The 15,129-nt window shown below is 39.7% G+C and overlaps 2 protein-coding genes across 2 annotated transcripts; one reads left to right on the forward strand and one right to left on the reverse strand.

Annotated features, from left to right (window-relative positions):
* The first annotated feature begins 874 nt into the window (after positions 1-874).
* Positions 875-6,993, forward strand: tmem241 (transmembrane protein 241). Its single transcript, XM_083936312.1, has 15 exons — positions 875-1,058; positions 1,668-1,714; positions 2,028-2,105; positions 2,492-2,573; positions 2,694-2,771; positions 2,985-3,010; positions 3,709-3,760; positions 3,893-3,941; positions 4,115-4,160; positions 4,368-4,403; positions 4,960-4,994; positions 5,112-5,181; positions 6,503-6,596; positions 6,711-6,775; positions 6,869-6,993. The coding sequence occupies exons 1-15, from the start codon at positions 987-989 to the stop codon at positions 6,933-6,935; spliced, it is 897 nt and encodes a 298-aa protein (XP_083792438.1). The 5' UTR covers positions 875-986; the 3' UTR covers positions 6,936-6,993.
* A 796-nt stretch (positions 6,994-7,789) lies between these two features.
* rbbp8 (retinoblastoma binding protein 8) lies at positions 7,790-14,161 on the reverse strand (the record flags this gene model as incomplete). The annotated part of the gene is made up of 18 exons (XM_083936412.1): positions 7,790-7,887; positions 8,054-8,195; positions 8,285-8,372; positions 8,497-8,542; positions 8,660-8,818; positions 8,990-9,140; positions 9,431-9,519; positions 9,664-9,778; positions 10,018-10,300; positions 11,431-11,498; positions 11,605-11,678; positions 12,085-12,180; positions 12,293-12,474; positions 12,744-12,816; positions 13,463-13,554; positions 13,633-13,728; positions 13,863-13,905; positions 14,065-14,161. The coding sequence occupies 18 exons, from the start codon at positions 14,159-14,161 to the stop codon at positions 7,790-7,792; spliced, it is 1,992 nt and encodes a 663-aa protein (XP_083792538.1).
* Positions 14,162-15,129: the final 968 nt, after the last annotated feature.

Below are 15,129 nucleotides of genomic sequence, written 5' to 3' on the forward strand. Positions count from 1 at the left end.
TATACTTATTATATTCAAATCTATATTAAGTAGCCTAACACATAATTGCAGTGAATTCCACATTTGCGTAAACCACCGCAAATTCCCGTCTTTGCATTGACTTTATATGTAATCCCATCCCAATCCCATTTCATTACACATCTTCAATTAAGTGATTATCCAATCAGCTGGTGACGAAATGTCTGTAGATCAACTTTTACATTAATAAACCAATCATTTTACCTCTTCTATGCCTCCATACAGATCCTGGTATACACGTATTGACACCAAAATATTTGATATAAGGGCTTTATAGTCCATACTTTCTAACTGTACATGACCGACATATGTATCACAGTAAATACATTATTGATATGTTTGTTTTCATACCAAACTTTACTGGACACTGCGTCACTTTACTTAGACACTTTGCACTACCTCATTCCATTCTGTTACTCTCTGTTTATATTCACTGTTCACTGTTTATTTATTATTTATACTTCATATTCTACTGCTAATACTCACTTCAAACAGCTGTCAACTCTGTCAACTTAGATGCTATATTATATCTTATTTTATTTTATATTTTATTTTATTTTATATTCTATTTTATATTTTATTTGTTGTAGATATGTCTATATCTTGCCTCCTTTTATATTTTATATTTACCTTTTATATTGTATATTTTTTGGTGGTTTCTGGAGCCTTGCAACGGAATTTCGTTTGTATACATGAAAAAAATGTGTGTGAATGACAATAAAGTTTGTCTAAGTCTAAGTCTAAATGGTGTCCAGAAAATGAGAAAAGACGCACATTGTGCCAGTGAGCGATCACCCTAGACATAGACGATCTTTGTCTCCCAGCGTCTTGACGTGTCGTCGGGGACAGTGAGGGAAGTTCCCTGATCTCTTAGCGTCGCTAGTTTGAAACCCTTTAAAACAGGCTCCATGTATTAGAGTCTTTCTGCCCGGAGTCATGTCCCCGCTGCGGTGCGTCTGCGGGTCAACATGCAGTGGAGAAGACACCTCACCGGCCTCGCTTTTAGCCTCGTTTTCGTTGTATCATATTTCACAAATAAGGTGAGTGTGAGACGACGTGTTTGGGCTTTAACTCCATTATTACTACATTATCCCTCAGCCGAGTTAAAAAAATAAATACAATTTTAAAAAGAAAACTAAAACTGTGACTTTTATCCAGCGATTTAATTCATAACCAGTCCTCCAGATATTTTTTTTTTTTGTATCTGTGACTTATTCCCGTGAAAATTGCAATGTAACCCTCATCACCAAGCATAACCAATAAGTAAACACGATTTAAGACGCTTCTCGAGTTACTGCGACCCCTTCAAAGACTACTAACACAGTCTCGACTCTTATTTTGGTAGATAACAGTCGCAGGAAAGGAAGTTGTAAACACAGCATGTTGGGTGTACAACTATAGTGTAAAAGTAGCCGAATCGAAGTGTGGATCCCACCCATCCTAATGCATACACAGTTGTGTTATACCAGATAAGTGGCATTGCAGATATCTTATGAAAACACTTGATTTGCAGAATTTTGAATGGAGTTTGGTTGGAGGGGTGGAACATCTCCCAGTGTCAGAATATATGATGTAAAAGTTACCACACAGCTTTGTTTCTCATGATAATCCCATGACCTGAATTATATTTCCTCCTTTTTTCTTTCCAGTTTGTCCTGTCAGTGTTAAAATTCACATATCCAACCTTATTCCAAGGGTGAGTAAGTGAAGGTTTAAGTGGAACCTCTCTTCTGTCCTGTCACGGTCTTTACAATGTGTGTGCATGCACTTACAAACATCAACAAATAGAGTAAATTGGTCAAATGCTGACCTTTAAGGCCACTTTCAAGTGTTAAGAGAAACACATGTAGTTCATAATTCTTAAAAAAGTGTGTAATTCTTAAACAATTTCAATCTGTATCTTGATTAAAACGGCCTCTCATGTGCATCCTATACATTAAAAACCTGCTGTGTGTGTTCCTTAACGTGGAAAAATGTATTTATATATTATTATATATTTGTGTTTCCAGATGGCAGACATTTATCGGAGCTGCACTGCTTCTACTCTCTGGGAAGTTTGGTTGGGTGGAAATGAGCCGCATCACCAGGTACTTCACTAATATAAGATTCATGCTGCAAATAAACCTGTGTATTTGCAAGTATAGGTGACTCGACTGGGAACCGGAGGGCTGCCGGTTCGAGTCCCGGTGTGGACATTAAATGGAGTGTGGACTGGTGGCTGGAGAGGTGCCAGTTCATCTCCTGGGCACTGCAGAGATGCTGTTGAGCAAGGCACCGAACCCCCAACTGCTCGGGGCGCCGATCCATTGGCAGCCCCCTCTCTCTGACATCTCTCCATTAATTGCATGTATATAGGTCCTGTCTGTGCATGTGTGTGTATTTCGGGCCTGTGTGTGTATAACATGAATAATAATATTGAAAAAAGTAATAAAGTAATTCTTCTTCTTCTAAGAGCGTATTTGTTGCGTTACAGATCGGCAGCTCTTTCCTGGCTTCCGGGCTCCCTCCTGTTCGTGGGGAACATATATGCTGGTTCCAGGGCCTTATCGAGCATAGTATGTCATACAACCTTCCCCCTTATACATGCACTATCTTTGCAATTACACCCGTTCTAAGCAATCGTGTCGCTCAGCGAGTGGGATCTATCTGAAAGCCTTTTCTTTTTCTCTGTCCAGGACATTCCTCTTTTCTTCACTCTTCAGAATTCCTCTCATGTTGTCAGTTACGTAATCCTGAAGGTTGTCCAGAGAGAGGTACGTGCCTGCACCGCCTGCTGTGTGTGGAGATGTACAATTATGTCCTTCTCCCTCTCATTTGATCGACTGGAAGGAAATGGAGGACAAAGGAGGCAGATGCACCACTGCTTTATGACCTTGGCCGTACACTCCACGTTGTACAAGCTTTAACCGTCACTATGATGCGTTCCACTCTGTAAAATGGGTTGTAATCTCTCTTTTTATCGACAGAAGACACAATGGCTGAAATTGATCAGGTTTGGGCTTTTCTACTTTTCCCTTCCACAGATGGAATTATAATTATTATTATTATTAAATATTTTTTTTATGTGGACATAGCAATTGGACAAACCAGATGCATTGTTGGAGTGTTTTAGCACACGTGCTTATGCGCAACACTTGTCCACAGGCGGCTTTTGAAGGATAAAACAATTAAAATAGAAAGAAAGGAAAGATCCCCCCCCCCTAAATAAACAAACAAATAACAAACAAATGAATAAAAAATAAAAACCAAATGCAACATTTTCCCACTTTAGGTAAATACATAAGCTACAAAGCAAAGGCAACATGATCAAGCAATCAAGCAGTTAAGAGCTATTCATGTGAGCACTGTTGATTTTAGCCATTGTTTGGATTTTAGCCATTGTTTGAGTCCTTTGTTTAAAGTATTGCTGCTGTTCTCTAGTTTTACATTAGTGGGTAGAGAGGTGCGGTGAGTTGTATCAATGCAACTCATTGCCGGTTCAATTTCAACACGTTGGTTCTCCCATTAAAGGAGCATAATTACTGATTTGTAATAATAATGGTGGCGATGTTGATAAAGGTAAACAATTAAACAGGTTTAGCTCGGGATCAGCAACAGTAATATATAAAACCAAGATTATACTCTAAAGTCCAAAGATGAAACAATCCCTTTTTACATCACTGTCTTTAAATGTGCTTCCTTTTCTCGTAGCATATGCTTCATGCTGCTCTCAGCCGTCAACCTCCCCCTCCATGATCCTCAGGTAATCCTTCATTATCATCAAAAAGTGGGGTTTATTTTATTACAATAATATAATTTATACTTGAGACGAAGAAGACCATTGTTTTGGGGTCCTTTGCCACACCAAATAAACTCATGTATGCCTGTTTTGCAGTTTGACCTCACTAGTTACCTTTGGGCTGCCGGTCATCTGCTCTGTGTCGGTAAGTCTGACGTACAGAGATGCTACACTATTAACCAGGATTGTTTAGGAGTTACATAAAGAGAAGAACAGCAGCCCGAGGTTAGAGCCTTGAGGGACACCCCAGGTAATTGAAAGTGTCGTGATAAACAGTAAGGCCTGAGAGTGTAATAAGAATATCGTGTCATCTTTCAGGTGCATACAGAGCGTTTCAAGTTCACTACAAATCCAGTAATTTGAGGTAAGTGGAAGCATGACGAAGCATAAACGCAGAAACGACTTTGCATGAAGAGAGTGTTTCTTATTCGTGCGTCTGATCCTTATCGAACACCAAGTTATTAATCTACTCTCTGCTCTTGGAACCAAATGAAAAAACACTGTACTTTTCACACGCTTGTAACTTAAACACACCACTAAAGACACTCTTTTTGTGCCATTTTCATCGTAGTGACCTTGAACAGCAGTGCATCAACTACTTGTTCAGGTGAGAATAAATTATTCTGAACGACCGGATCAGATAATAAACCCAGTTTCATGTGCGGATGGAAGGTTTTACAATGTCTCAAATGTTCGTAGCAATCATTTATTTCTCAATAGACAATAATATTGACCATGTGTGTCCGTGTGAATGAATGGAACCTGGACTCTGTAAAGTGCCATGAGCACTGAGAAAGACGCTCTATAAATCTAAGCCATAATAATAATAATAATAAACCGATTTCATCTGACAAGCTAACTGCCTTTCAGGTTCACAAATTTGATGAAACATGCAGATGGCTAATGTTTATTGCTTTCCCTGGAGCTCTAGAAGGAGCATGATGAGTCACTATAATCAGGAAATGCTGCAGCAGAAAGGTTCGAGGTAGAGCCAACCATTCAGAATTTTAATTACCTCCTGATAACCTCTTTGAATAGAGCGATTGTAAAAGGTATTTGCTTGTACATACGGAAACGCTACAGTGATTCATAAAGATGGATAATAAGAATGCAACATCAGATATTCTCAGTAACTAACCGCTTTCCCTGCGTTTCCATAACAGTGTACTGCTGCTGGCCATTGCCGCTCACCCCTCAGGTATGGATGACCATACGCTTGTGTCGCATATTTGTTGTGTTCGTAAATGCTACGAAAGTCGCAATAACCTAATGTAGATTTTGTTCCTAGAGTTATTAGCGCATTGTCCCTCTACAGGTGACCTCACGGGCGCCATGGAGTTCCCCTCCCTTCAGTCCTACACATTTCACTGTGGTTGCTGTGCCAGGTGAGAGGAAACAGGGTTTTGTTGGTAACCACTGTTTACTGAATAGAGCCACCGTAACAGTTTCAGTACGAACATCGGCTCAGCCAAATAATCGTCTAGGTCAGGGGTGGGCAGTTCCGGTCCTGGAGAGCCACTGTCCTGCATGTTTTAGGTTTCTCTCTGCTCCAACACACCTGATTCTAAAGATGTGCTTGTTATCAAGCAGCTGATGCCTGTCACAGTTTGATTCTTGTTAGACTCAGGTGTGTGAGGGTAGGGAGAAACCTAAAACCTGCAGGACAGTGACTCTCCAGGACCGGAATTGCCTACCCCTGGTCTAGGTTGTGAGAAGCAGCGTCACTTTATTATACTTTATCCAGGGTCAAAATAGAACATGCTGTAGGTGCCAGTTGTCACTTGGCGCGGAGCCCAGACTGTCAATGTGACTGTGCGGGATTATCAGAGAAGTGCACAACACGAACCGTTAACTAGAGCATGTGGAGGCCTACAGATACATGGTTCAAGTGGATCTGTATCTACAGAGTCCTAATAACACGTTTCTATATAAACAATTCAATTTTATTTATAGTGCCAAATCATAACAAAGTTATCTCAGGACACTTTACAGAGTAGGTAAAGACCACACTCTATGACTTATTTATGATTTACATAGACCCAACAATTCCCCCATGAGTAAAAGCAATCTGATGCACACAGTGGCGTTGAAAACCTTCACTATAACAGGCAGGAACGTCAGACAGACCCAGCTCTGTGGAGGACAGACATCTGTCTTGAGCGGTTGGGGAGGAAGAAAAGGAGAGAGAAAGAGAGAAAAGACAGACAGATGGACAGAGAGAGAGACAATGACAGACACAATGACAGAGACAGACACACTTCCAGTAACTATAATAATATCTATAGTAATGTGAATATGACTTATATGTTATGGCAGTTAATACAGCAGAATAGTAGAAACAAGCACAGCTAAGGTTATAGATTATAATAGTAGCAGGAAGCGTCATGCGGGACCACGGCAGCAGGCACCACCACGGTCAGCAGAGACCTGCGAGACGACAAAGAACAAACAACTCCGGGGAAGAAGTTGAATTAGTAACATGCATTGATGAGACAGGAACGATACAGACAGAGAGGAGAGAAGCTCAGAGGATCTGGAAAGGTTTTATTATTAACAAGACTACAAAGTACTTCTATGTCAGGAACTCCTCTGGCAGGGAAGCCGTGACACTTCTTTTCTAATGATGGGGATGTCTAATTGTGTAACTAACTTTGTGTTATATTGTCTGCTTTCAACATGAGAACTCACCTCGGTGTCATTTCACAGTGCACTGCTGGGGTTCTTGTTGCTGCTGGCCACAGTCAAACTAAAAAGCGGATTGTCCCTCGAGCACTTTGGGGTCTGGATTTTTTTGTCCAAGGTGATTGTGTATTTTCTTTTAAATTTAGGTTTATTAGGAAACATGCACTTCAAAGGAACTCATGACCTACTGCCCACCTGACGTACGGATTGTTGCGCTTCTCTTTCCTTCCAGATTACCGCCATGTCCCTCTCCCCGTTCATTTTCTACATGGACGTCAACACTCCATCTCTTATTTGGTAAGCACATCACCGGCTCATTTTAGGTACTTTATTATGCAGATGAGTTATTATCAAACCATAAATGATTCCTATGATTTTGTGTGGTTGCAGTGTGGTCGTCAGTCATGTCGGAGAGGCCCTGCTGGTGTATTCTGAGAGAGACACCCGACTGGGATGAGAAAGTCGCAGCTCTTTGGATTAAGCCACAACTTGCACTTCATAAAGATTTTTCAGAATATGTATTTTTTCACATTTTTGTAATTTCTCATCGCTGCGCTGACAATCAGCTGACCAAATAAAATGATCTTTGAGTACATAGTGTGCTTGCTGTGTGTAAACAAAGCGACATTTATTAGCCTATTAAAAAGGTACCATTTTGTAAAAGTAAGATTTCCGTCTTTCGAGTTGCTTCACAAATACTGTGAATGTATCAAAACGCTCAAGCCGCAGAGGCCAAACTGTGCCTTTAAACAAGCTGTCAGGTCTTGAATTCTGTACAATAAAAAAACAACAGTATATCAAAATGAATCAAGTATTCATAATCATTCTCCAATTTTGATTTCCAGTGTTTAAGACCGACAGTAAGACAAAAATGCGATTTTTAACTCTAAAGCTAAAAATGTTCTTTTAGAAAGTCAAAATACAAGTTTGACCCTGAAAATGAACATTATGTGAGACCTTTAAAATCACTGAATAAAGAGTTGCACCATTTAATGAGGTAAAGCCAAGTGGATTTCTTGTTGATTGAATAACTCTTTTATTCGTCCAAACACACCCCAAGCAAACTCACCATCAGGAAAAGCTTAACACAAACCATTCCGTCTATACATGCGGACAACACACCGACATTATTAACTTAAAAAACAGAAAAAACAGATGACAAGCAGTCAACGTTCTAAATAAGGTCACTGTATAATACAGAGCTTCAGTGTACTCAGGGCAAATCTAACACTTCTTCATATACTGAACTTCTTCTCTGCGAATGTCAAACAGTACTTGTATTGAGAAAAAAATAAAAATATATATATTTTTTTAGCTTTCCTGCTGGTTCTGCTTCGGGGAGAATAAAGCATTGAATGGTTGTCTTCTCCGAGTACGTGCCTGGGGGGTTTTCTCTTCCTTGATATAACCTATAAAGAAAACGGCATCTTAGTACATGTATGCAACAATGAAGACATTGTGAGAATGACCGTTAATGGATCCCCGCAGGGAGATGTGTTACCATGTTCTGCTCATGCTTTACCAACACGGAGGGTTTCACTAAAAAGCAAAAAAAAACAACAACCAGTGAATTACCTCTTTCAATGCACGTTTGAGTTGATGGGAAACCAACTTCCCAGAAGTTTTCAGGAGTACAAGGAGGAATATACAGAAACCGGTGCCTGGAGCACGCGGACAGCTTTTTCTGCTTTTCGTCCTCTGGTAGATGGGCGTAATACTGTTGGGAAAAAAAACACCCTTAGAGCAGGGTCTGTGATAAAACATTCACAGTCAGTGTGACTTTGACTTTATCATCAAAATACTTACAATCTCACATTCCTTGCAGGTAGTGCCCTTCAGTTTTCTTCTCTCGTCTTTCTTGCGCACGACGGCCACGTGTGCAAATGTTGGAGGTCTAATCCAAAGAGAGAAAATGTTGGTTGTGGGAAATCGACAATGCAAAACTGGAATCTATCTTTTCACTTTTCTGCATAAAACACCCCAAAGGATGACAACATGGAGTATTAAGTGTTTCTTACTGTGCTTTGCGCCTGTTTATTTGGCTCATAGTGTTTTCATGAGGATCTTGTTGATCGTGGAGATTGAAACAAGGACATGAAGTCAAATTTTAGAACCAGCGTCAAACGAAACACTGGTCAAATTACACGATGACAAAAAGTTTATCCAAGCCAAATAGCCTACCATCATCCTCCTCTTCCTCTTCTTTATGATCACCGTCATCATCTTCATCAGCACAGGGCTGGCTCTGACCTAAGTGCGAACAGTTGTAGGACTTGTACTCCACGTCAGCTGTCGTCTCAAACATCATATCCAAACTGTCATTTGCTTTCTTGCCCAGTCCTAAAAGAGCAGACACATCTTGTTAAAATCTGCGTTACAACACATTTGACAAAATTATATTAACTGCTGCAGATAAAACCAATCAACTTGTCTTTAACCTCAGTCAGTCAAAGCATTTTAGGAAGCATTCATTCTAAAAAGCAGCAGTTCACCACAACTTTAATTATTCACCAGACACGCGGTCCCTCCTGTCCTGGGCATTTTCTCCCCGACACTGGAGTAAGCTGTGACTGACCCAAGTGCGGTCGGTATCTACCAATTCTCCATGACGCTCATCATCATCATCATCTTCTACTTCTTCTTCTTCCTCCTCCTCCTTTGGCTGAAATATAAACAGATATGCACATATACAGCCTGGTAGGGACACCAACTATCCAATATTTGCAGATGAACAAGTCCAAAGATTCATGTTTTTAAGTAGTCAAAACAATCCTGACATGTGTCTCTGAACAGAAACAGTTGTCAAAGGTAGATGCTCTCTGGTATTTGCTAAATGAAATTAAAAGTTAAAAAAAACAATCCAAGTTGAATGAACATAAAATAAAATGCATTTCTGTTCAGCATGATACAGTTTGGCTGCTAAAACAAGGCACAGAACCCCAGTGACTGTACCTCGTCTGCTCTCCACTCACTGTCGTACATGGACAGGGCGAGCGCGGGGTCAATGCTCCATGTGGGCTCCACTTTGTACCTCCTTTCCTCTGGGAAAGCAGAGTTAGCATTGGCCACAGTTTAGCCAACTGATTATAAAAAATGTATTGAGCAATAAGCAAACAGAAAATGACATGTAGTGCAAAGCTCGTCAGGCACAACACATTCTGCCTGCAACCGGACAGAAAGCTCACCATCTTTTCCTATACGTGTGCCTTTCCAGCCGACACCGTCCTCGTTTGCTTCTTTAGCATTTGGCTTCTTGAAAGCAGGGCTTTGGTTGGAAAGCCCTGTTTGTGTTGACTGCACCTGTTAAATATTAGAAGAATCACATGGCATTTTAAAACATATGGAGGAATTGTATTATATCGCTTATATATTATATCATAGGCACTTTTATAGATGTAAGAAGTGTCTCAGAAATGGTGGATCAAAGTATGTTTATATGAAGGTCAGGACAAACATACTGCTTCAAATTGTCTTGCTATCTGACATGCTGCTTTCCCCAACACACACATTCATACAAGCCTTCTGGGCACATCCCTAACCTTGCTGTCCTCCTTCTTGAAGCTTCGATTGTTTAAAGTTGCGGAGGTTCGTTTGACCAGTTCAGGTTTTATGTGTTTGCCGTCCTTCGGTTCGTCCTGTCCTTCCTGGATTCCTTGTTTGTCCTTCTCTCGCGCCTCTGGTTCACTCTCCTCCTTCTTTCGCTTTGCCTTGTTAACGGAGCCATCCTCCGAGAACCTTTTGAAACTTGAGAGCAGTGATGGGGACCTTTCTGTGGTCGAGTCTGGACTGTGATGCAGCGTGGATGAAGACGAGGGGTATGGTCTTAAAGCAGGGAAACAAGTTCAGATGTTATTGGAATGTTTGTTTTTTTGCTAGAATACAGTCAAAAATAATCAGGAAACGGGTGAAATTGAAACCTTTAAAAAAAAAAATAGGTTGTATAGTACTGTAAGGTTGTTGTAAATTTGTTGCTTTAAAAAGGTCCCATATTATGCTAATTTACAGGTTCATACTTGCATTTTGGGTTTCTATTACAGGATGTGTGTAGTCTGTGCCACCACTGCAGCCGGGGAATGACTGTAACGGCACTATAGCGACACTTCCTACTTATGTATACACTGTAGTATAGTTGTGACATCACAACTGTACAGACGTCCTGATGGCTCGTTTAAAAGGCACAGTTTCTGAATACGGGCTGTGTGCCTTTCTCTGTGGATTAAATGGTTCGATACTTTCACATTATTTGTCGCACCTCCACCTGCTTTACAATAAAGAAAGACATGGAAATCTCACTTTTTACAATATGGGACCTTTAAAGAGAATTCATGGAGTTTTAAGGGGTTGGGGGATAACATCATGTATTGTTGTCTGCTACAGTGTTTGTGACAAGTCTATCACTTTATTATTTATTATCTGCACATAGCTTATAGTTATATATTATATTTATACTCTATTACTGCACTATAGTTCTGTTTACGTCTGCTCATTACACACATGTATCATGTCAGACCTCATCTGAATCCGATCACTGTCCACTTATATCTTTTCTGCACTACAGTTTTGTTCATACCTGTTTCAACAGTCTACTGCATGTTTACATTGTTTACATTATATACACCTGTTCACATGTCTGCTTACATCTGATACACTCATGTCTTTCTACATCTCACGCCAACGATGTTCTCCCTATCTAACTCTGACTGGATTCTAACCTGTACTAAAACACTAACATCCTGACCCTTAATCTTTTACAATTTATTCTTGTTGTTAGGTTAAAATGTTTTGTATAGTTGCGCTGTCGTTATTTGCTGCTCTGTGTGCCCTGAATTGCCCCCCGGGGAAAAATAAAGTTTTTTGAATTTGAATTGAATTGAAGTCTAAATATACATTTAAAACTCATGATACAACCAAGGTATTCAGCAAAAAAATGTCCAGACTGTTGCCATCCTTACTTTAAACTAACGCCAAACTTCCAGGTAGACTTTGCCTTGCTTTTCTGGCCTGCAGCTGTCACAGTTTTCTGAGAAAATATAACAAGGACAGAAATTACAGACAAAATCAATCCAAAGAGCTACATTAGTTTGAAGATAGAACCATTCAGTTCACACGGTGAACCTTCTACCTACCATGTTAGGCTTCTCAGTAAGTTCAAGGCCACAGGTTTCTGCTATAGCCTCTTCCGGATTTAGGTTTCCATCATCTGAAATGAAACCCAACACTTTTACACATCTCACAATCACACATGGCAACTGAAAATGCTCAATCTTCACTTCCCAAAAATCATGTCAGACAAGATTTTTTTTAAAAATGCAAAATGTATAATTACATCTACCACTTCTGGCAATCTATGCTGCTTCATTTCACATGGACTGGTATGTAGTAGGAGGCAGTTTGTATTTTACTTTTCTCTGAGTAGAGAGAATCTAATCTGAGACTTTAGGGTGACTTCCACAGCAACGCCTCTTGCAGCCCCACCGTGTGAATTAGGCTGATATGATGGGTGAGTTTGTGTAGATAAATATTGCCCATTGCTAACTGAGGACTGAAGAACTAGTCTTCTTAATACTAAAATACTGGTGATATAATAGGAGTGGATTAAGTCATACTTGAGATTTGGGGTGCGTCCAATTCACATGTGTTGGGTACAAGCACTTGAGTCCTCCCAGGATTCTTTGCAGCGTCAACAGGCTCCTTATCCAGTACTTTAAAAAAACAAAAAGGCAACAGACCACATTAGAAGAGTTGACCAAACAGGTTATTAAGACAACAAAAAAGGGCATTAAAGGTCTGAAAGTTACTTAAAAGCAGACTGACCGTTGAAGAGCGTGTTGTTACACTGTGGTAGAGGTAGCTCTGCATAGCGAACATACTTCATTCTGTCAGTATTTTTCCGTTTCTTCAGTTTGTTTGCCACAGGCAGCGAGCCTGGCAGGACTGGTGAATCTGGGATGATGCCTTCTTCTTGTTCCGGGGAAGAGGCCTGCTGGGGCTCTGAACTGATCAAAGAAAGCACCTGCAATGTTTAACTGGGAACCGAAACTTCCACCACAGCCTAAAAACTAAACTGGAGCTATAAACCTGTCTTCGCATACAGATGCACAGAGGACGCTTGAAACCTGACTTGAAATCAAAGCCATATGATTTGGAAGTTCTACAGTATTTAAAGTCACTTTAGCTTTTTTTTTATAGAACAAAAAAACAAAACAAAAAAAACAAACAGCCGATTAAATATCGAAAATTCCATTGAACACACTAAAGAGCTTACCCAGACATCTTTAATGTTTGCAGTTCAGCATATAGTTTTCGATTTTCATACTCAAGGCCGTTTCTTTCACTCTCTGGGGGAACAAACGACACACAAAGTATTTCACACACGCTACATCACATATGTTGAGCTATTTCTCAGGATACTTGCTGGTGGTGCTACAGAAAAAGTCAGGGTATGACCAAAGTCATTAGGATACATCCTCTAGACACCATGTGTGTCTACTTAAAATGTTGTGGCAATTTATTCAACAGCTGTTGGAATATTTCAGTCTGGACCAAAATGGTAGACCAACCGCCGTCTCTGGAGTGATGCTGCTAGCATGGCTAAAATGACAAACCTGAGAAAACTTGATATAGGTTACATGTTAAAAATTAAAAAGGGTCAGTTAAGGTCCTAATTTCCATCAGAAATCAACCACTTTCTGACCTAACCTGTTTTGACCAAATGTTTTCCTACCTGTGCAGCACTTTAAGTCTGCCTTGTGTATGAAAAGTGCTATACAAATAAAGTTGCCTTGCCTTGCCTTCCATATGAGAGAGAGAGTTTAAACGATCTACTTTACCAGAATGACCTTCAAAGTTTGCCCATATCAGCCCTGAACCTAACCCGTAAGCATAACATAGAAGAATTATTATTTTTACAACAGGGAGGGTTGTTAACTGCAGTTCATCACCTCTATCTGACAATGGAATAATAAGAATAATGAGTAAACTCACTCAGTTTGGCGATGAGGCACAAATTCTGATCCTGGTTATTTTTCAGGTTTTCCTCTAAGATGGCACATCGATCACACTCTCCTGCATGGAACCTGGAAACAGGGAAAAAGTTGCTGGTCTTTGTTACATATCGTCTTTAAGAAAATGAACCTGCTGTGGTGGGAAGTTACTTTTCCTCCAGGAGACTTATGGTATGCTGCAGGGTTTTGTTTTGCTCCTTCAGCTGCTGGGTGCGACTGTAGAACACCTCAAGTCTCTGAGCATCTCTGTAGGAAAACAAATAAAGTGAGGTAAATAATGGAGACAAGACTACATTCAAACACTCACGAATGATTTGGGTCAAAAATAATGTTATTAAAACCATCCTTATGTTTAAAAGTTAGTGACATAGTATACTCACAAACAGCGGTCCTTTTTCAACTTGCTCACTTTTGCCTCCAGTTCTATAAACGGCAACAAACGCAGTGTTGACGCGTGCAAAACACAATGCAATAAAAACCTAAATAGATTACATTTTAGTGACAGACTGCAGTTTATACGTAGATGAAGCCATTAAGGAAATTCACTTTATGTCTAGGCTAGATAAAAGCCATCATGGTTACCTTGAAGGGCCTTCTGGTGGCACTCTCCCAGCTGCCTCCATAAATCATCAAAGAGGTTAGTGGTGGGTGTCCCACTGCTCTGTCCTGGGCTGCTCATCCTCCAAAACTACCTGGAAAGACGCATCTTTATCACATAATTCGGTATTATGATTTAGTGCACTTACATGTTGGTCTCTCAATGTCAAATACCAACGTTAACTACTATACAGTATGCGACAAACTCATAAAAGTGGACCAGTTTGTATCTCTTTTGTATTAACTTATAACCCAAAGTTAGGGTGACCAGACGTCCCCGGTTTCAGTGACCTGTCCCTGGCTACTACTGCCCCCGGAAATGACCCCAGCTTTCACTGCGACTGAAAGATCCGAAAATGGAATATAGGAAAAAATTAAAAAATGTAAATGTTGACCAAATGACTCATAGTTGCACACACTACTACTCACAGGCCAAAGCAGTTTGAAATCTCCAGGTCAAAAATCATAAAAAAATAGATTTTATTCAAAAACAAGCTTTGTGATACATGAGTAATATTAGTCTTTATGTTACAAAAGTGCGTTGACATCCACACGTCAAAGATAATGAAGCATAATAGATGCAAGTTTTGTAAAAAAAAAAATAAATAAATAAATAAAATAAAAGCACAGGCAAAATTTGCTCACCAAGGTGGTTTGAAAGCTGCAGGTTAAAAATCATAAAAAATATATTTTAATCAAAAACAAGCCTTGTGATACATGAGTAATATTAGTCCTTATGTTGCAAAAGTGCGTTGACATCCACAGGTCAAAGAGGAGGAATAATAGATGCAAGTTTTGTACAAAAAAAAAAAATAGAAAAATAAAACTCTGGCAAAATTTGCTCACAGGCAAAAGCCAAAGTGGTTTGAAATCAACAGGTTAGAAATCATAAAAATAAAATAATAAAAAATATATTTCATTCAACAAGCCTTGTGATACATGAGGAATTAAATGGTTTAAATGCAGATTTTTTTCTGAATATCAAATGAATGTTGAATATCAAACTGACATAATAAAGGTCATGTTTTGGAGGTTTTTACGCCTCTGACC

The sequence above is a fragment of the Echiichthys vipera genome (genome assembly GCF_963691815.1).
Source record: "Echiichthys vipera genome assembly, chromosome: 21".
NCBI lineage: Eukaryota > Metazoa > Chordata > Actinopteri > Perciformes > Trachinidae > Echiichthys > Echiichthys vipera.